This window comes from Lynx rufus, unplaced genomic scaffold, assembly GCF_022079265.1.
Source record: "Lynx rufus isolate CCGP_SWC_20201006 ecotype Redwood Valley unplaced genomic scaffold, mLynRuf1.p SCAF_8, whole genome shotgun sequence".
In the NCBI taxonomy this organism is placed as follows: Eukaryota; Metazoa; Chordata; class Mammalia; order Carnivora; family Felidae; genus Lynx; species Lynx rufus.
In genome coordinates this window covers 86665700-86688137 of record NW_025814896.1, presented here as the reverse complement: position 1 = coordinate 86688137, position 22438 = coordinate 86665700, and the positions used below count along the sequence as shown (strand labels likewise).

Here is a 22438-nt window from a genome sequence, read left to right as displayed (position 1 = left end):
CCTTTGGACCCCCAGCCCCTCCCCCACTGGTTCTCTTTCTCTCTCTCTCTCTCTCTCTCTCAAAAATAATAAATAAACTTTAAAATGTTTTGCAAGAATGCAAACCACTTCACTACACAAAGGAAAATGTCTTTTACGAGTTGTATTTATTTTAATGTTTATAAGCAACTAGCAACTAAAGATGCCAGCTAAGGTACACAGAACTTTGTTTTGAGCTCTCAAGTGACTTAGGCAGAGCTTTGTTAGCTGTTGCCTTGTAAGTACATTGTGAGATGATATTTAAAACTAAATAAAGGAGATGTTGCACAGTTTCGAACCCCAACAATTAAAATGGTCCCATTTTTAGTAGCGATGGGAGAATCTATGTAACTGATTATTTGAATGTTACATAAAAAGGGGAGGAATCAGAGATTACTTCTAATTTGTTTAGGTATAAATTTGATGAGGATGTGGTGGTTCAAGCCAACATAATACAGTTGTAATCAGAATAAAATAACAAAACAATTGTAATCAGAGTAAACTCATCTGTTTTGTGGATACCAACTCTATAGCTTTACCCAGTGCTTGGTAATTGTAAGCACTTAGACCTTGTTTGTAATGTATTTAGAGGGACAAAGTGTTGTATTGGTTGTTCTATACCTGAATGAGACTCCAGAGAAGCATACATTTATCTGAGGGCAGAACATTGGATTTAGTGATGGAAAATTGTAGATCTGCTCAAGTTCACAGTACCTGATCGATGACCTTATTTCTGTTGTTTATTCGACTTAATGCATTGGAGCATTACTCAGGGTAGTTGAAGCGATTTCATGAGAAAGTTGATCAGTAATATGCAGGATTTAAAAATTCTTCATATGATACAGTAAATATTTTTTCCACTTCTAGTACTTTCTTCATTTTATTTGTTACACTTAAATTAAATACAGCTGAAGTTAATTTTGGTGTAAGGAGTGAAGTAGAGCTCCAAGTTTTCTTTTTCCTTCCAAATTGCTAGCCGGTTATCTCAAAACCATTTAATGATTAAGAATGTAATTTAAAAATGTGCATGTGCCCGAAAAGCTATTAAAAAGTAAATACTATTGCAATCTTGGAAAAAAATGTGGCATGGGTTTCTGTTTGCAGATGGTTTTATTCCCATTAAGATGAATTCAGGGTTGAAGGAAGACTTGTAAAAGAAACAAATTCAGGAACTAGTAAGAGACACTCTTACCTACACAAAAATTTCAGTGAAGGAGCTGGATTGAAGATGCTAGGAATCAAGTGGTTTGTATCAGAACTGCAGATATAATAAAAATATTTTGAGATGTATACGGAAGGAAAGGTACTTACTGCAGCACTGGGTGTAATGCTCCCTGGTTTCTTGAGCAGCTGCAAACCTCTGGAGTCCTTGCTGTGAGAATCAAATCAGTCATGGCCCCAAATCTTGTTCCAGGCAGCCAGAAACAATCCTGACTGGTCCACTACATTTTTTTTTCTGTGTGCTTCTCCGTCTCGACTTTTTACTTTATATTTTCATTTAGCTTGGATTCCATTTAAAATTTTAAAACTGTTACTAGAAATAAAGAATATTTTAGGGGTGCCTGGGTGGCTCAGTCAGTTAAATGTCCAACTTCAGGTCACGATCTCACAGTTTGTGAGTTCGAGCCCCATGCTGGGCTCTCTGCTGTCAGGACAGAGCCCTCTTTGGATCCTCTGTTCTCCTCTCTCTCTGCCCCTCCCCTCTCGGCCTCTCTCCCTCTCTCTCAAAAATAAGTAAACATTAAAAAAAAAAGAAATAAAGAATATTTTGAATGTTGGACAGCTAAGGAAAAAAATGACAATAATCAAGACAGTAAAGAACTTACTGGAAATCTAATAATGATTTCAGAAATATAATTTGCATAACAACAGTTGTTTTATTATCATCAAGATGTTAAGTAGTTGAACAGTCTACACTTTATTTTTATAACAAAGAGACAAATAACCAGTAAAAGAGATGATTTTAGTATTTTATTGTTATTATTTTTTTTTAAAAGCAACTTCCAGAGTTTGTCATTGTGCAGGGTTAGCCCAGTCTCTTATAGCATAGTACAGTGATAACTCATTTTTTATAACAATGACTCACTGGAGATCCATAACTGTGTTCTGAATTATCACAGAAAGGAGAAAGAATTAGAGGAAGAGTTTAATGTTAAGTGTATTTAAAAAAATCATATTCTAATTGTTTTAAATTGGTTATCCAAGTATGATAATATAGTAGAGCTCAGATAACTAGAAAAGGCAATTGACTAGAACACCTCATTCCCATCTTGTGTGCATTAACAGGTGTTTCACTGCATATATCTTTATATAGTTTGCAAGCTAATTCAACCCATTTTACACAGCATTAATTGTTTTTATTGAGTTGGCATTGGGCTGAAACTTGCTCACTATCTCATAATAATTATTATTTTTTTCCTAGTTCTTTGATAGGTTTTTTTCTCATCTGACAGTGTTTGGACTCTAGTGTTTATGAGACATTAAAATCATCTCTGCCCATTTTAGTGATATTTACAATGAAGTTACCCATGGCCAGATATCCAAGACTATTAATTAATTTGTCCACCAGCTCTGTTCTTGATCTTGGTAAAACAGAGAACTTTTCCAGTCTCACTGGAATACGTGCAAAGCTCCAGGCCAGAAACTGCTTGTGAGCTGGTCTTCAAAAGAGGGGACCACGAAACTCAAGGTCCTTATTAATGCTGTGCAAACAAGGGTCTCGTCATTTCGGTAACTATTTGTACATTTCAAAAAGCAATACAGTCATGGGAAAAACCAACAAGCACAGCTTGGTAGAATAACCTGCCATGAAATATCATTGGCTTTATAATAATTTACTACAACTGTTCTTTTTTATTCACACTGGATAGGAAATGCTTCCATCTAACACATGGAATACGAATATATACAACAAAAAGTTGGCTTTTATTAAAAAAAAACTTCACAAGGACAATAACATGGGGGTTGAAACAATAGTTTTGTGCAGTTTCCTGATCACAATCATATGTCTGCTGCCTTTGACAGGGAATGATACAAGTACTGATAGATTTTATAAACCAGTTAAAGAATTTTCTTGTCTGATCACAATCATATGTCTGCTGCCTTTGACAGGGAATGATACAAGTACTGATAGATTTTATAAACCAGTTAAAGAATTTTCTTGTCTGTACTAGCCTACTATTGCCTTGTTCATACAGTCTAGAAGTTTCACCTTCTTAACTGTAATTCTAAATGAGTAGGGATGACATGATGAGTCAGTTTGAAGGACAAACCCTGCTAATCCTCTTCAAAATCATCATATATTTGCAGTTCCCTATTCATCAAAAAGTTCACCAAAACATTGTGGAAACCGCACAGGGCTTCTGACTGATGTGCTGTTGAGATCCTGAATGATGCCCGCCATCTTGTTGTATGACGTCAGCATCTTGGCTTGAACTTTCTTATGGCCGCAGTGAGTCCTGGGGCTAGTGGTGGGGGGTGGACCGTTTTGTACTGCCAGCAGTCAAAACAGTTGCCATGGGCTCAACGTCTCTACGCTGTGAGCCTGGGGAACCCATTCTCCTATGGAATGGTTTTCTGGAGTCCAGCAATGTCACTGCAAGTGGCTGAGACATTCTGGCCCCTGCTTCATGAGGGACTATACTAAAGAAGAAGCCTAGTGTTCTAAAAATAGATAATATAGGCCAGGTTGAGGGGGTGGCAAAGGGAGGTTGCTTTCATAAGTCCTGGAAACCATATCTGATTTTCGCTCTAGACAATGGCTGGGAGATTCTTTGAAAGTGGCAGGTCAGGAGAAGGGCTGGTCTGAAGTACACTTGGAGAAGTGTCAGTTTGGCATTGGCACTGCAGATTTAGTGCGTATGGCCCCCCAATAAGGCACTCTGCTTAGATCTATTTTCCCCCGACTGTACCTTTGCTGCCCAAGAGTTCCCCATTTCTCCATGCAATTCCTGTTCGTTTCTGATTTCTAAAGCAGGGATGGAAAATAGGGCTCATCTCTCTCTCAATTCTGACTGATGAATGGAGGCTCTTTGTAGTTGTGATCTGAGGACTGTTGAAGAAATTGTTGGGCTTCATGGATAGTGCTGTGATTGATAAGTAATGTCTGCCATATCTACAATGTCTACAAGAACTGGTGTTTATGGAATGCCTACCAGGTCCTTATGTCTCTAAGTACGGTCCAAGAATCAGGCTGGCTTAATGGGGTCTTAAAGGATCTTTGGAGACCATAACCCAAAGTGCTAGGTTTATATTTATTTTATATGCTGCTTTGTTCCAGAAAAGATTTAAGTCTTTGAGCACTTTGGGAGAGGAATTTTAAGACCTGTGGGAAGCTGGAGGGGAAGATAATTTTGAATAGGATGGTATAGGAGGTGCTCAACAATGGCCCTCTGTTTTTACCCTGGTTGATGAAGCCCAATGTTTAGAAAGTGATTATAGGGTTTACTGATGACAACAGATTCAGAAAGACTTGGAGGAATGGGGTGGATCCCAGGCCTGGTGGGAATTTCAGGCAGAACATCTAGTGTATTCCTCCTGGGTTGATAGCTGATATTTATGAGAATGTTGAAAAGCCAAGGAGAAATATATTTACATCTACACATACATGACTTTTTTTGTGGTTAATTAAAGCATGTGGGGATGGTTTCCATATTATGTTAGGACCCTTGTCTCTCAGCTGGAATAGAAGTCTCTGGTACACAACTTTACCAAAAAAGAAAGAAAAAAAAAACCCAGCAAAATTGTATGGTAGGCGCTAGTGACACCATTTTGGGAAGATCAACTCATGTTTGTCTCTAAAAAATGGGATCAGTCACTTCTTCGTATCTTAAGTGATTTAAACTGAAGCCAAATCTTGGTTTTTAAGATGAATAATTAACAGGTTGCTCTTCAACAATGCCATGTCTGTTGATTTAGGGGACCATGTCGGGCCAAAGCCAGCCACCTCTAGCTGCTGATGGCCTGTGGGTTTTAGAAACTGTCTGATGCTCTCATCAGTACTCTCCTGTCAATGCACACACCTGATTTCACTTACACAGCAACGTGGCAACATACCTTTTTCCATCTGTAAACACCTGCTCTCTCCCTCACTTGGAAACTGGGAGAATTTGAAAGTAAAATAAGGCATATGTTTTTATTCCTCTGCAAATCCCAGGCGAACATGCTTTTGTTCAGATACCTGTCAGATACCTGTCTGATGTTGAGTTTCTTGCCACAATGGAGAACCCAAGCTTTTCCCAAAGTTGTAGGCAAAGGGTTTTCACTTTCTTGGGTGAGGGTTCCTTGGTTCCTAGGCCAAGGGTCCAGGGTCAAGTGATGGAGGTGGAGTGGAGGAGGGAAGGCAGCATTTAGAAACCCAGCAATGTTATTTCTCATCCATCCGACTCTGCATTTCACCCTCAGAGAAATGATTTTCTTATTGGTCTCCATGAGACACAATCCCATTTAGAGCATCTCAGCAGTTTCACTGTCTCTGGAACCTTCTAGAGGTGATGGCTGGCTGGCTATAATTGTGACTGTAGTTGCCTCATCATTTGTTCAGAGGCATTTCAAAATTTCTCTTTCTTTCTGCTGATCACAATTGTCGATGTATTGGCATTACAAACCAATTTTTAAGGTGTGTGAAGATCAGTGGGCTTTATCACCACTCATTTCCAAAGCAGAAGCCTCCCCTAACTGGAAAGACTTATTCTAACACCACAGAGGAGCCTCCTCCCCAAAGTTTCTAAGAGCCCAGAGCATGAACTTTGGGTTCTAGACAGAAGGCCTGGGAGGAGGTCGGGAGGGGGGTGGCGCCCTGTTGGGAGGTGGAGCTTGAGGAGGAGGGGGAAGGGTAGAAGGTGGGGATGGAATTGGAGGGGTGGGAGCACTGGGGGGTGGGGGAGGGCAGTGGGGAGCAGGGGGTGGGGGCGTGTAAATGGGGGCAGGAGGCGGCGAGGTGGTGTGGTAGGCATTGTTGAGGGGGTACTTGGCGGGCTGATTGTTCTTGACTCTGGTGAAGTTGATACAGCGCCCCTGTAAGAGAATCAGAGAGAAGGATGTGAGCTGATGCTTGCTGTTTGGAGCAGGGCAGCTGGGAAGCACGGTGGGCAGCTTGAAAGAAATATGTAGAAAGCAGACGCGATGTTTACGGCAGTGCTCTTCTGGCATACTATAGAGCTTGACAACAAATTTCTTCTTTCTGTGTAAAATTGTTTGTCAAAATTCATTTTCTTGGAGTCTCTCTCTCAAAGAGGAAGAAGAGAAGGGGACTGACCTTAACTAGGTTGGATGCATGGGGTCAAGCTATGTACAGAGGTTATCAAATTTAATCTCTTCAATAGCCTTGCCAGCCAGGTACCTTTATCATATGTTCAATTTCATAGATGGGGAAACTGAAGCTCAAAAAGATGAAATCATTTTCCTGAGGCCACACAACCAGGAAGAGGTGGGGTTGGTGACTGGAATCCCTGATAGGTTCCAGAACCTCTCTTCTTCTGGCCACACTTTAATGTCTTCTAAGGAGGGTTCCCTAATTTTTTTTTTAAATGAAAGGAACTTGTTTCAACTGATTTCAGTTACACTTCTGGAGGCAGTAGAAGGTTAACAACACAAGCTTCTCCTATACTATACTTCAAGGGTGCTGAATCAATCTGTGATCTGCATTGTCACCAATATGGCAAACTGGGGTGATTCTCAGGGGCACTCATGCATTTGTCTCTCCTCATCAACATTTGCTCCCTTCAACCATTCGTGCTGGGTAGTAAATTAAGGAGGCAGCTCTCCCTACTGATGTGAATAGGACCCCAGTCGATACAGCTTCTCCCTCCATGCCCCTGCCTTCTCCAAAGCTCTGTAATGAACAATTTATCCTCCCCTTGCTCTGGTTGAGGCAGTCCCTCTTCTTCCAGATGCTGCTGCACCTGCTCAGGCACCCTTAGGTTCTGGGGACATTTTATTGCAAATTACACATCTACCTTGAATTCTACTTTTCTCCCCATCCTTCCTGGGCACCTGACTGGACAATGCAGAGAAGATACCTAGAGCCCCTACAGCAGCCTTTAGAGAGTCCAGAATCTGCAGCCAGTCCTATGTAATTCTCCTCTGTGATGTCACCTCTTGGCGCTTCAAAGTTAGTCCTGCACTCCCTGCACCCCCAACAGATGACGTTCTCCTTCTGGTGCCTGTGCTCCCTTCACTTTTCCCATCAGAACCTCCTGGACTGCCTGGACAGGCTGTGGACCACCCTTTGGGGTCCTAGCCTCCCTTCAAACTTCCTGTGCCTACAGGGCATTTTATTGTCCCCTCAACTGTGTCTCCCAGATGCCTACAGAATCTTGCCACACGGAAGCTGAGGCAGGGGGGCACATGCCTTTGAGACTGCCCTGTCCCTTTCTCCCTCTCCTGCTCATCCTAACCCCATACAGCTCTACACTGGGGTTGTGGCTGGCATGTGGGTTTTTCCCCTGGCTTCACCCTCCAGGATGGATGCCCATCCTGTGGCATCTGCCCCGGATGGGATATGTCCAGAGGCTGGAGTTTCCCTTTTCAGGCCTTTAGAAGAAGGCTCGAGGGGGAATGAAGAGGGTGAGTCTGGAATTTAAGGCTCAGTCACCTGTAGGAGACACAAGTGTGTGATTTGAGACTTGGCTCGGACTGAGAGTCACAGCAGGGACGTGATGCATGTTTGTCGGAGGTGTGGGGCTGAGCAAACCTTGCCTTACATGTGCACACCCCACTCATCCAAGTCCTAAGTCAGTCCCTTCCCCCACCGCCCCATCTTTTCTTGATGACTCCAGCCTCCATGTGTCCTTTGCTTCCCTCCCTGCATTCTCTAGTTACAGTCTATGCCACATGCAGAAGCCTACAAACTCTAGTTGTTTGGTTGGTAAATGCCTTACCTTCCTGACTAGATGAGAAACTTCTGGAAGGCAGCATCCTTGTTCTGCACACTGTTGCTCCACTATTGGTTTAGGAATTGTAATGCCATATTTAGATGCTGGCACCCCATTTTCTCTGAGCTTCCATTTCATGAGCTTAAACCAGGACCTAACCTTGTTAGGTTCTGATTGGGAGCCCACTAACTGCAGAAAATAAGTTCCCATCTTCTCTTGGCATTACCCAGAACTCCCAGATCAATGCCAAGCTTTCACAAGTTAGGTTGACTTTGTAACCCAGGCTGTAAAGTCCTAGTTGTCCAAGCAACCCTCTCTAACAGCTGTTAAAAAAAAAAAAAAAAAAAGAGAAACAACATGCTCCAAATGGAGTCACTTGTGCTAAGCCCCATGTCCACAAACCAAGACTCAATATTTAGGCTAATTGCAGTTTCAAACTTTCCCAGAAATGTAATCTTAAACCAATCAATCTGGGATTTCCTGGTTAGCATTAATGAGGTAATATGCCTGATAGACCCCTTTGTCCCCCAAAGAAATATGAAGTAACCCACTCTTTCCCTGTCCCTGTCCCTGTCCCTGTCCGCTTCTGCCTATAAAAGTCTCCCATTTTGTACAGCTTCTCGGAGCTCCTTTCTGTTTGCTAGATGTGATGCAGCCTGATTCACGAATTGGTAAATAAAGCCAATGAGATATTTAAATTTTATTCACTTGAATTTTATTTTTTTAGCACAGCTTTATAAATCTAAGCCTTGGGAATAGTTTATTTATAATTCTGGATAAAGCTCTTTCCTTCAAGAATGTTAAAGTCCTAATGATTACCATCTGTGATAAATTCCTGTAATGGACAACTCAGAGTTGGGATTTACTGTACTACATATTCTGCCCTTTGTTCCTAGACATGCTAAGTCAGACAAAGAGACTCTAGAGATTCATTTCCTCTAAAGATGAAGGAAACTTCTGGTCCTGAAGATGGTGCTGCTGGTGCCTGGGGTCAAGTCCCCATAAGGCTTCAGTTTTCCCTAAGGGCTGGCCATCCCACAACTCCCTTCCTCCATTTAGGGGTCAGTGATGGGGGAGGGGCTGTGGTAGATCAAGGAAGCATGTTAATTCAGAGGCCTATTTACTTATTTCACACACTGTAATGCTAATACATTTACCAGAGGCTATTTTGTCCAAAGACAAAATCAGGAGCTCCCTGCCTTCTTCTACCAATACTTCTGTTCATAACCCAGATTAGGATCCCCAGATGTCTTCAAAAAGGTGGGAAAGGATCCACAGAGTAAAAGATGGCCCCTCACATCCATCTGTGGGCTGTAGGGGTGAGGGTTGGAGTGAAATGGGAGAAAGACCTCCCTAGGTCAGCCCCATCAGCTGCCGCCATGGCCTCTTGGCCATAGCAACAGAAGGATGGGGTGGGATGAGGAGGGAGAGAGGCAAGAAGCCCCTTTCCTGTGGTCAGTACCAGTCCAGGGGTGCACCCATGGGTCTCCTGCTCCAGAGCACTAGGCTGTGGTTCATTAGAGACCCCAGTCCATTAGGGCTGAGCACAGAAGCCCAGAGCTCTTAGCGAGCAGCTGGAGCAGGGTGGGGGGCAAGCTCACAATCTCTGCCATGCCCCCGCCGTGTGACATTGGGTGGGAATAATAATACTGCTTGCCAGTTAGAGTCATTATGAGGATTAACTTAATCAATGTTGATGAAGGCCTTGGAACAGTGCCTGCCACATTGAGTTTGTAAATGAAGTTGAGTCTAGATGGAGAAACAGATGCTCAGACACAACAATGACCTTGTCTAGGGTAGGAAGGAAGGCCAGGTGGGAGGTAGTATCAGTTTTCTGACTCCTAGTTTAGTGCCTTCGAAGTGAGCTGCAGACTAGAGCCTCAATACTCCACACCTGGCTTCCATAACAAAACTGGTATACAGGGGAAAAAATGTAGCATTGGATATATGACCAGAGCAGTCCCCAGAGCCTCCTCTCTTAGGCACTGTCTCTACTTTCCCATTGCACAAAACTCCTGTAACTGATTCTTATAGGACCTCCCACCACGCTTTGCACGCACAGTTGACTGATGATGCATTTACACATACTTATCGTCCTGAAGGAAGGTGCAGACTTGGCATAAACAAATCCTTGGGGTCAGTTACAGTAAGATGCAATTAGGACTTCAGAGAGGGGTGTGGCTACAAATTAAGTTCTTAAAACCTGGAGCCAGAAGAGCCAACACAAACACTGTAACACTTAGACCATATAATTGGCCTAAAGATCAGTTTACACGACATCATTTTTTGCTTGTGAGAAGATAATAGAAAGACCAGATGTTCTCAGTGTCATATATGCCAGCAAATCTGCACCAGTGTTTGCTTCAAAAGGTTGCTAGGACGACCGAAGCTCTCAGTCTGCACACTGGTCTTTGTAACCCTGTTAAATTCTCTGCAGTATTGCTTTTGGGTGGTTTGATTCAGATCCAACATTTGGCTTTGACCTCAGTTTACCTCAGCTTGCTCATTTACAAAGTTATGAGTGCCAATTATTGTCACACGTTAGCAACAAAATACTCTGGTTAAATTCAAAGGAGAAAATGCAGCAATATCTCCTGCTCAGTGGTGGTTTAGCAGGATGCTAGGTGGCTTTTCTCCTAGGCTGGAAAGTTCCATTTTGATACGACTGAATGTAATGGTGTTGAAAGCATTATTAGAATTGTCCAGGCACGTCATTTTTATTCATTATTTTCGCTGTACAGACATGAGACTGAGGGCTCAGGCTTATTTAAATATTGCACCCAAGACGATATGGGGGTAAATGGTTAAAGTGGGATTAAAACCAGCTCTGCTTGCCTTAGGCACTTATCTTCTCTTCACTCTGTTAGCCTGAATATAGACTAAAAACGCAAATATTTTCTTTCTTTCCTTTTTTTTTTTTTTTTGCAAATATTTTCTTGATCACTTGTAGACGGTATCACACAACGTACAGCTCTTGGCCAGAAGCCATCAGCTCTTGACATAGCTGTCATTTTAAGGTGCCAGTTTATATATAGCTCCCAACGTGTGGATGAGTGTCTCTGAGGCAGCCTCTGGGTCTTCTCCTCTTGAAATATTTATAGGTTCAAGTTTAAGTTGGTGCTCAACAACTGCTGCTTATATCCCTGAGGGTTTCTGAGGTGGAGCAAGCCTTCTTAAAAAGCTCAGATTTTTCCCTGCAGGTTTAGGTTCTCAAGGAATCAAAGCCCCATGAGCTTGCAATTGTTTATTTAGGCCTCCTTAGTCACCCCCTTGTGGTCTCTTTGGGGATCTTTTAGGCTTTTGGGGAAGGGGTGGCAAGAGTCCTATGTGGTCTCCTTGATTTCCACACTAGAAATGTTAACATGCTTTATAACTCCATCAAAATTTGAGTTGCTTTTGAACCTTTTACACAGATACTTGAATCTGAATTCTTTTGGGGCAGCCAGTTTGTGAGTCTTTTTATACTCCTGAATTTGGCTAACTCTTTGTATTGCATAGTTTTTGGTTCATCATTAGATTTCTAAAATATTTATGTTGAAAATTCAAAATTGGGATCTCCATCTTCTGCTCTTTGGTTACTGTGGTAAGGACTCAAGCTTGCCTGTGAGCCCTGAATTTAGTTTGTGGTATGAAAGGGGAGATTGAGAAGAGCTGTGGGCTGATTGTGTGCACAAGACTTGCCAGTGGTGAGCTCATGTGTGCTGAGTGTTATAAAACATCTGTTTGGGTATCAGGCATGCTCATTGGAGACGGAGCTGGCCTTTGGAGATGGTTTAAAATATGCCATGGCTCCCAGAGATTAAACCAAATAGTTTCCTATGAACAGAGGTCACTTAAGGAAATTGGATTCCACAGGAAGAATACTGAAAGAATCAGATGGAAAAAGTGTAACATGTATGCCAAGTTTCTTCTGACAGATACCTTTTCTCTCCAGCTTAGTTCTTCCATTGATTGTCTTGTATGGAGGTATTTTTTAAGTTACAAATGGATTGGGTTTCCACAGTTTGTTTTAAGTCAGTTGTTTAGAATTAGGAGCATAGTTTCTCACTTAAGTCACTCTTGCAAATGGGGGCTGGTCCTTAGACTAGACCACAAAAGCTCACTGGTGTATTGAAGGCAATTGACGTAATCCTGCTGAAGTTGGTGCTCCAGTGATAAATGAGACACATGAGTAATGAATGGATGGAGGGCTGGATTGGATGACTTAATAGTGCCTTCTATCCCATCTATGTTTCTCTCCATTTGTTATTTGTACATTCATCCTTTTGACAAATACAAATGGTTTCTGAGCGCCGGTTACATCCCGGGTACCTAATAAGGTGCTGAATTCAGTGATAAGGAACCAAAAATAGTCCCTGCCCTATTGAAGAATGTAGTCCACGGGTGGAGAGAGATATCAGTCTGTTAATCCCACAAACAAATGGACCCTAGCAACCATGTTTGCATTCTGTGACACTGGCCTTGGCTGTAGTCGATTGGACAAGAGGTGGGCACCTAATCTGAGTTAGGCCAATCAGATTCTCTCTTATGAGTTTGGAATTACAACTGAGTTACCAGCTGAGGCAGTCAGTTAGGGTTGATCCGTTGAATAGAGGGGATGAAAGTAGGAACTGGGGTGGCTGTCTTCTGCAAAGTCAGGGAGAAGCAGAGTTCTGATTCTATATTGAAAAGATCCTTCATCTATTCCTGAAACCAATATTATACTATATGTTAACTAACCAGAATTTAAATCAAAATTTTAAATAGAAGGAAAAAAAAAAAGATCCTTTATATCCATTCACTTCTCCCAATCTGGGCCAGTCTTCTATAACTTGGGCTACTACATAAACTGGCCTTCCTGTTTTTAGCCTTTCTCTTTTCCAGTTATATTTTGGTTTCCATATAAAATGTATCCACATACACACATAAATAAAAATGTGTATGTACATACATATATACATGTTTGCACATGTATGTAAGATGTACATATGCCTATATATGTAAACATTTATACATACATAGATGCACATTCAAAGTTGCCTTCCTGCATAAACTCTTCAATGCCTCCCCACTTTCTGTAGGAAAATCACCAAGGTCCTCAGCACGCACAGGTCCCTGCTCCCTTTGCATTTTTTTCAGCCATCCTATTTCTTCCTCTTTCTTTGAACCCTACACTTCAGCTTTCGTCCATCATTTGAAATGAAGCCACCATACTCTGGCTTTTTGTTTGACAGCATTCATTCCCAGGCCCATGACAGGGACAAAATGCCACAGAGACACCTGTCTTGCTTCTTTCCCCTTCCCCAAAGCTGGAGCCGGGGCCAAAGGGAAGGGTGTGTTGTGAGTGGTGATGCCAGAGTCCTTTTTGACTGCCTTTCCTCCACCTCAAACTTGCCCTGTCTATAAATCTCATACAGCAGCCTGCCTTTTATGTGCTGTTCATGCAAAAGGATCCAAGGTCAATTCTTTCAGTTGTTTGATTCATTTTGCTGACACACATACTGGCACGCTTTCCACAGTAACCTCTTTGGATGCCAAAACTGAGGGGAAGATGAAAGCAGAAAGGAAATATTTGGTAACAAGAGGAAACTAGAAAAACGAAGGGGCAGAAATAAAATGGCTCATCTTTAGTGGGACGTGCAAACATAGGACTTGTTAAGGATTACTACTGAGATAAGACTTATTTAAGAATAAAATTCCCTGTTTTTCATCTGATTACAAAGTAACACATTTTCTTTGTGGAAAATCTGGAAAATGTACAAAAGAAGGAAGAAGGAAGAGGAGGAGAGAAGAATTTTAAATTTTAACACTCAGAGAGTTACCATTTGTGCTCTTCCTTTCAGGCCACACACACACACAGGTGCATGTATTTACAAAAATGGGATCATTCTGAACCAGTTTTAAAATACTATGCTGTGACCATTTCTCCCCTGCCGTTTTCAATATGATTTGCAATGGTTGCATAATCTTCTATCATATGAAAGCACAAAATGCAGTTATCAAATTCTTTAGTGGGCATTAAGAGTCCACCTAATTTCTAATTTTCCCCTAACACATCTATAATAAATTCTGGTAAACTCTAGAATCAACAGTTAACCTTTGACGTGGCATTTTTGTATCCAATTTCATATATGAGATTGGCCATTATTCTTTTGTTGTGTGCTATTTTTGTCATCAAGATTATGTTAACTTTACAAAAGAAATGGGGAGGATTTTCATTTTCTAATATATTCTATATTTCTGAAATAGTGTAAGAATTCTTTGTTCATTAAAAGCATGAGAAAATTCTCTCAAAATCATTCTGGATGTCCTGTTTTTCTTTTTCTTTTTTTAATGTTTATTATTTATTTTTGAGAGAGAGAGAGAGAGAAAGTGTGAGCAGGGGAGGGAGTAGAGAGAGAGGGAGATACAGAATCAGAAGCAGGCTCCAGGCTCTGAGCTGTCAGCACAGAGCCTGACGCTGGGCTTGAACCCACGAACTGTGAGATCATGACCGGACCAGAGATTGGATGCTCACCCGACTGAACCATCCAGGTGCTCCTGGACATGCTGTTTTTCTAGAGTGCAGTTCTTTGATGACTTTAAAAGTTTTTGCCACGGGTATTGACCTACTCAGGTTTTGTACCCTTTCTGAGCCCATTTCCATAATTTATCCTTTCTTAGAAAACCATTCATTTTATCAAGGTTGTTTTTTTTTGTTTTTGTTTTTGTTTTTTTTAGATAGAGACAGAGAGCATGCAAATGGGGGAGAGGGGCAGAGAGAAAGAGAGAGAGAGAGACAGAGACAGAGAGACAGAGAGAATATCTTAAGCAGGCTCCACACTCATCTTGGAGCCTGAAGTAGCACTTGAGACCACAACCCTGGGATTTATACCTGAGTTGAAATCAAGAGTTGGGCCCTCAACTGACTGAGCCACCCAGTTGCCCCATTTTATCAAGACTTTTGAAGCATTTGCATAGGTTTGTGCTTTGCACAAAGGAAACTTCTCACAGTTAAATCTATTTGTGGTGTTACCTCTTTTGTAATCACTAATATACATATTTGCATGTTCTTTTTTTTTTGGCTTTCAAGAATTTGCCAATGATATTGGCATTTCCAAAAAAAATTTAAGACTTATTTCTCAGTTCTACAGATTTTGCTTTATTTTCATTAATTGTTCTTATATTCACAGATTCCTTATTTCTGCTTTCTGTAGATTTGTTCCATATTATTTTCTAAGTTTTAGCTGAATACTTAGCTCATTTATTTTCATTTTTCTTGTTTAATAATGAAATAATTCAAGACTATGATTTTTTCAAATTCCAGAAGTTTTTAATTGTGGTGTTCCAACTGTCATTATTTTCTAGAATCCCAGTAACTATAGTTTTGATTTCCTCTTAGACTTAGTAATTTTTATAAATTTAAGAGATAATGTGAGTTCTTAATTTGATGGCTGCACTATTAAATAAATATTCATTAATCATTTTTTATTAGAGTAAAGCCTTTATATTGTTTGTTTGTTTACTTAATCTGCTTGATCTAGTAAAGTCTAAGGGTTTATTAAATACTCCCTGTTGATATTTTAAACAATTATATTTGCTCAAATTTTACTTTGCTGTTTAGTCACCGGCCCACTCAAGAGCAGCAGGGAATGGGCCTCCCTCAGAGCAGTTGAGGCAGAGAATTTCTTATGTTCTAAAAATTTCTCTCTTCCTGTTTGGTGGTAGCTTGTCTGAAAAGATGGCTGCCATTAATTCTTTCTCTCCTGCGTGAGAAGGAGTCTATTTCTCCACTCCCTTGACTCTGGGTTGATTTGTAAGAGTTTTGAATAATGGAATGTGGTGGAAGTGATATGCTACCTTTGTGCCTGACATTAAGAGGCCCGGAATTTTCAACAAATGGGATGACTGGGTGGCTCAGTCAGTTAAGTGTCCGACTTTGGCTCAGGTCATGATCTCATGGTTCATGAATTCAAGCCCTGCATCAGGCTCTTTGCTGTCAGCGCAGACTCTGCTTCGGGTCCTCGGTCTCCCTCTCTCTCTGCCCTTCCCCCCACACCCTCAAAAATAAATAAACATTAAAAAAATTAAAAGAGGCCTGGAATTTTCTGCTTCCTGGATTTGGTGCCCTGAGGCTACTCTATTCTCCTCTTCTCCGTGTGGAGGAGCACTGACGACAGAGAAGTGAGGGAAGCAACTTCTTGAACGTCCAGCCCAATCAACCTTCTGATGACTCCAGCCCTAGCCACTCTCTGACTACAACTTCATCAGAGATGCCCAATGAGATTATACAGCTGATTCTGGTCAACCCACAGAACTGTAAGAGAAAACAGCAAATTGTTGTTTTAAGCCAGTGTGTTTTGCAGTGGTTTGTTACAGAGTAATACAGAAACAAGCAGCAACTCCTGCCTTTGTCTAGGAGGGTCATTCCTGGTTTGTGGAGCTGAAAATAGGAGGTGTTGTAGGTTTCCCCCCTTTATTTGGACCTTAACTTGGCACCTTTTCCAAAGTTGCTGGGAAGGAGCCAGATCTGTGCGCTCTCCTTATTGCCTCCTTAGCTAGAAAATCACATCGCTAGAATCCAAGGGCCGCCTGGAGAGAGGTAAGATCACTGGATGAGAGAAAGATAGTACCTCAAAGGCAACTATCACACATTTCCCCTTCTGTTTCTTGATATTACCCCATGCTATTAATTATGAAACATAGGCTGTTATGATGATGAGTAAAGGCTGAACTGGGGGAAGACTGGGAAAGGTGTTGCAATAATGAGAAGACTTTGCCTGTGTCCACACTTGCAAATGCATTCATGTGAGCTGGGCCGGAGACACCCTATCTGCCAGTGGGTAGCTCCAGGTTGGAAAGTCTGCCCTGATTCTGCAGTCAAGTGAAACACGTATGTTCAAATTGCCCTTCAGGCCCGACAGTCTTTAAAGGTCAGTGAACCACTGCAGCTGACAAAGACAGAAACACACATGGTACCATAAGGAATTGTTTTTTTTTTTTTTTTATAAATGAATCTTCACACTCTGATGCTTAAATACTCTTTCAAGTCGCATCATCCTATAAAACCGTGGCACATTCGTCTGCATCTGTCTAGTTCTGACAAATTAAAAAAAGAAGACAAAATAGAATTGGAGACAGGAGATCCAGGAAAAGTGACCAGGTGGCCAAAGTGTCGTTAGTGGGACTGGCTCTAAAATTCAGCCCTTTCAGGAGAGCAAGACAGAGATGTGTGCGGAGATACCATGGAGAGTATGCTTGAGAGGTAGAATTCGTTGAGAACGTTTGTTGGCTCAAGAGGAAGTAGGTCTGAAAGGTCTGAGCCAGTGTAGTATACTCTAAATACTGTTTCTTCATTTTGCTTTTTAAAAACCAGCCATTGCTCTTGACCATCCTCTCTTCCTCGGTCGCATGGAGTCCACCATATGCCCCATGGGTCCTGCTAAGCAGTAGGACTTCTCCAAAGAGCCTGGTTTTAATTGACATTTTGGATGAGTCTGAGAAATAATGTTGTTTTAATGTACTTTTCTAAGATTAAAAAAAAACACGGTGGCATGGTCATGCTGAGTGAGTGGAAGTCTGACCCAGGACTAACTAATTTTATTCAGAGTCTTCTCTCCCAGCTAATAATCCTGAGAATTTGTTTTACTGCCCTGTCCCCCAGTTAAACGGCTCGGACTACTTAGAACTGTCATTAATACAATCATTATTTCATTTGTGTTGAGGTATTTGCCTTAAAAAATTGGTGTGAGGGGCACCTGGGTGGCTCAGCTGGTTAAGCCTCCGACTTTGACTCAGGTCATGATCTCACAGTTTGTGAGTTCAAGCCCCAGGTCAGGATCTGTGCTGACAGCTCAGAGACTGGAGCCTGGAGCCTGCTTTGGATTCTGTACCTCCCTCTCTCTCTCTCTGCCTCCCCCTGACTCGTGCACTGTCTGTCTGTCTCTCTCTCTCTCAAAAAATAAATAAATATTTAAAAAATTAAATTAAAAAAAATTGGTGCCAGAAAACTGGTGACAGAGATGGCTTGGCCAACAGCATTATTTAGCTTGGCTGTCAAAATGTAAAATTATGAAATTACTTATTCATCTGCTGTATAGCCCCAACCTCATCCTGCTCCATTTATATAAGCTCATGGATGAAGGCTGTTTTCTTCTTTTGTATAATGTGAGGAATGAATTCTTCCCTTATGCCTGTTGCTGCCAAAGTGCTTTCCCCAGAGTGGAGGGAATATTAATTTAAAAAGATAACAATTTTACTTCTATGATGACTATATTGTGCCAGTGAGTGGTATCCTAAACGGGTATGTGTTCTTTAGATTTTCGGTACCTCACACACGTACCATTTTCCTATCCACAGCCCTGTCTGCAAGGCTAAGCCCCCTATCTGAGAGACTGGTGCTGGTTATGAAGCAAAAAGTTTCATGCTAACCACATCTACCTTTCGCTGAGTGCTTCTACTGTGCCATGCTGGGCACTAGTTGTTTTATATACATCATCTCATTTTACCCTCTTAATAGAAAGAGTGGTTAGTACTATTACCCCAATTTAAAAATGTAGAAACAGGGGCACCTGGGTGGCTCAGTCGGTTAAGCGGCCGACTTCGGCTCAGGTCATGATCTCGCGGTCCGTGAGTTCGAGCCCCGCGTCGGGCTCTGTGCTGACAGCTCAGAGCCTGGAGCCTGTTTTGGATTCTGTGTCTCCCTCTCTCTCTGACCCTCCCCCATTCATGCTCTGTCTCAAAAATAAATAAACATTAAAAAAATGTTTTAAAAATGTAGAAACAGGCTTGGAACACAAAGGAATTTGCCCAGGGTGTCTCTGCAAGTAAATGATAGAGTAGAGATTTGAATCCAGGTCTGTTTGACTCTCTTTCTTTTGAGCAACATGTGCTTTTAGATTGGAATGCATGTAGGGCAAAATGCATCAAGAAGTATGGCTACTTAAAAGAGTTGGCCACCAGTAATAATATACATTGGAGAGTTTGTTTTGGGTCCCAGTACCTCCCCGCTGCCATCGTTCTCTTCCAGCTTTTTCCACGTCTCTGGTTGTTCCTTCTTCAGAATTTCAGTGCCCTTCAGCTGTATTTCCTGGAAAAGGGCCCCAGAGTCTTACTCTTCCTTTCAATCAAAGCTTGCTTGTCCTGTGTGCCTGTCCCTTTCACTCCTTCTCTGTACTTTCTATGTGACATATCTCTAATCTGATCCGTGAGCTGGATCCACTATGAAGGTTTATTCCTCAAAGGTGCTTTCTTTCCATGTAAGAGAGATGGCCAGTTATCTTCCATATCCATTTTCACATTCTTCCTTCAGTAGTAGAACCCTCGAATTTCATTGGGCACATGACCATCTAGCATTGATTACATTTCCCAGCCTCCCTTTCACAGATCAGTTCAAGAGGCAATGAATGATGCTCAAAGGTCTGACCTACTGTGGTTGCATGAATTTGCAGATGGGGGTGGCCTCCTCTGCACTGAGGTGTGGCTATGTAACCTATGTTCTCATCAGTTGGATATGAGCAGAAGTGATGTGTACAAATTCCAGGTTGTGCCTTAAATCGAAGGGGTATACCTTCCCCTTTTCTTTTTCTTTTCCTTTTTCTTTTTTGGCTGTGTAGATGAGAGTCACACTGTAGGGATGAAGAAACATGAGAAGAAGCCTAGGTGCCCAATAGCATGGAGCCATCATACTGACCCTGGACAGCTTCTCCCCAGAGGGTTATGTGTGTGAGAAAAAAAGTTTTATCCTGTTCAAACCTTATATTATTTTGAGATTTTGCTAGGTCAGCTGAACCTCTAACCTAAATAATACTGTTCCTAAAAGGAACCTCCTGAACACAGTGTGTTATTCTAAAGGAGTTTCCCCAGTATTGGGCATTTGGAGTGCTGTGGCAGGCTAGCCTGTTGATCTTCTGGGAGCTAGCTGGGCCTTTGCATGCCCCTTCAGTTTTGACTGTGTAGTTGGGTACCTAGTCCAAATTTACATAGGCTGATCTCTACCCAGCTGGCCTGGAGAAGCCTTCTCAGTTTTCCTGGACTCATCTTCTCTTCAGGTAAGGGCTAGTATGATCCTGCCAGAGTGCCTCTCAAATCTAAACTAAAGGAAGACAGTAGTCAGAACCCTGAAATATCATGGCTGCTGTTTGAGACTTGCCAGACACACAAATGGAAAATTTATAGCACTCAAAATCTGGGTTTCATTTAGGAGTAAAAAGTATTAATTTAAGTTATCCAACCTCAAAATTGGTTTCAGGCCTCCACTGGGACCCAATATTCTCCCTAATTACGAGATCATGTAGAGTTGGATCTGAAGTGAGACCATGACCCAGTATCAAAATGCCTCCTTTCCATTTTGGAAACATCTCACGAATTCAGGCTGCGCTAATGAAATATTTGTGATAATTCTCCCCAGGCTGGCCTGAGCTTATGTTCTGTAGGGTCTGGAAGAAATGGCCTGTTACACTAATAATTTAGTGACAATGTAGGAAGAATCTTTAAGAGGAAGAAATAGTACACCTTGAATCCTTTGGAAAGAGGCAGACTATCAAATATAGCAAAGCTTTTGGGGATCTCAGCACCTTAACTGTAAATCAAAGATGTTGTCAATAACCAGTTAATCTTATTTGTTCAGAAAAAGTGGACTCGACAGAGGCCTCCACTTGGAGAGACCATGAGTTGCATCCCCCGCTTCACTTCCGTCTATTTAAATGCTCCCTCCTGGTTGCAAAGCCTTAATCAGGATAGCAAAAGTCACCCCAGGGGCCTGCATGGGCCTGACTTCAGAATTCTTCCCAGTCTCCTCCCAACTAGTTATGTTGCTGCTTCTGACTGGTAACATTTCACACTTCTTGAACACTGCTCTGGCTCCCAGGTTCTGCCCTTCCTGCGTGTCGGTGAGACCCTGGGAACCAGCTTGAGCTTTGCCTCCCCTTGCTTCATGACCTGCTCTGTGTCTTCCCCAGTCAACCAGCCTTTCACCAGGCCCTGCTCTATGGGAGGGTGGCTGCGGACTGGGCTAGAGCAGGTGCTTATTCACCTGCCGGGAATGAGGCTGCTTCGGAGACACACAGACAAAGCAGACTTTTGGTTAATGTGCCTTGTGCCTCCTCGGCTCTTACTTCAATCTAAATCTAACTCAGGAAGGCTAGACTGTATAAACACATCCATCTGCTGGTGTGGCGAGGGCAGTTTGGGAATGGAAGTTGCCACGCGGAAAGAAGCCATCTTCCTGCTCACCTGATTTGGAAGGATTGAGAGCTGGGGATGGGGAGGCTGCATGGACCACAGGAGACAGAGCCTTCACCTCCTGACTCAGTAAGAGGTGTGAACGCGAAGGTCTCCAAGACGCTGTCTTTACCTCTGAAGAGGTGAAGACCAAGTTCTTCACCTCTGAGGAGCATGAGAAAGGCATGTTTTCCAAGGGGCTCTAGTCCACACTGGATGTGAGCATAAGGTAAAGATCCTGTTCCTCCAGCTGGTCCATCTGCCATCATCTCCTGCCTCCTGGCTAGCCTGTCTGAGGCCTTGCTGGTCTCCTGTCCCAGTCCATCCTACTGCTGAGATCCCAAATGCCAACATGGCTGACAAGGTGCTGAATGATCAGCCTTACCCCCTGCCATGCTCCCTCCTTCTCCTCACCTGCCAGCCTTGTGGCTTCCTTTCAAATTCATGGACATGTGTGCTTCATGACCTTTGCGTATACACTTCCTGGAACATGCTACCTCCAAACTTTGCTTGGCTAAATTCTACTCATAACTCATGTCTCAGGTTAGTCACTTCCTCACAGAGGTTTTGCCTGCTCACATCCTATCTCATTCAGGCCCACCTGGTAATCTCTCATGGTTTCCTGCCCCTTTCCTCTTCAACCTTTGTCATAATTTGTCTATTTGTCTTTCTCTTTGCCACGATACTGCGAGCCCTTTTTGGACCATTGAATTCCCCTCACCACCGAGGACCTGGCACACCGAGGGCTGCCAAAGCATTTGGAAAATATAGCAATGAAGGAGCAGCTCTTGCTTCCAGGAACATGGGGCAACATTTGTCAAATACTGCGTTAAGCCCTGTGAATGTTATGATCCTATTTGTATCCTGTGAACAAGCTTAAAAGCTTATCTTTTTTGGGGCGCCTGAGTGGCTCAGTCAGTCAGTTAGGCGTCTGACTTCAGCTCAGGTCATGATCTCACAGTTGGTGAGTTCGAGTCCCTCATTGGGCTCTGTGCTGTCAGCTCAGAGCCTGGAGCCTGCTTGGGATTCTGTGTCTCCCTCTCTCTCTGCCCCTCCCCCACTTATGCTCTGTGTCCCCCCCCCCTCAAAAATAAATAAAAATGTTTAAAAAAAAGCTTATCTTTTTTTTAAGTGTTTATTTATTTATTTTGAGAGAGAGAAAAACAGAACACAAGTGGGGAAGGGGCAGAGAGACAGGGAGAGAGAATGTCAAGCAGGCTCCGCGTGGTCAGTGTGGAGCCTGATGTGGGGCTCAGTCTCACGAACCATGAGATCATGACCTGAGCCAAAACCAAGAGTTGGACACTCAACCCACTGAGCCACCCAGGTGCCTCTTAAAAGCCTATCTAATGGGCACAGGGTGGTCA

General features: G+C 42.4%; 1 protein-coding gene across 1 annotated transcript in view; it reads right to left on the bottom strand.

The window, feature by feature from the left end:
- Positions 1–5772: 5772 nt before the first annotated feature.
- ANTXR1 (ANTXR cell adhesion molecule 1) overlaps positions 5773–22438 on the bottom strand; it is a 215069-nt gene continuing 198403 nt past the window's right edge. Inside the window, exon 18 of the mRNA XM_047069742.1 lies at positions 5773–6033. Coding sequence (XP_046925698.1) covers positions 5773–6033 — 261 coding nt within the window. The remainder of the gene's footprint in view (positions 6034–22438) is intronic.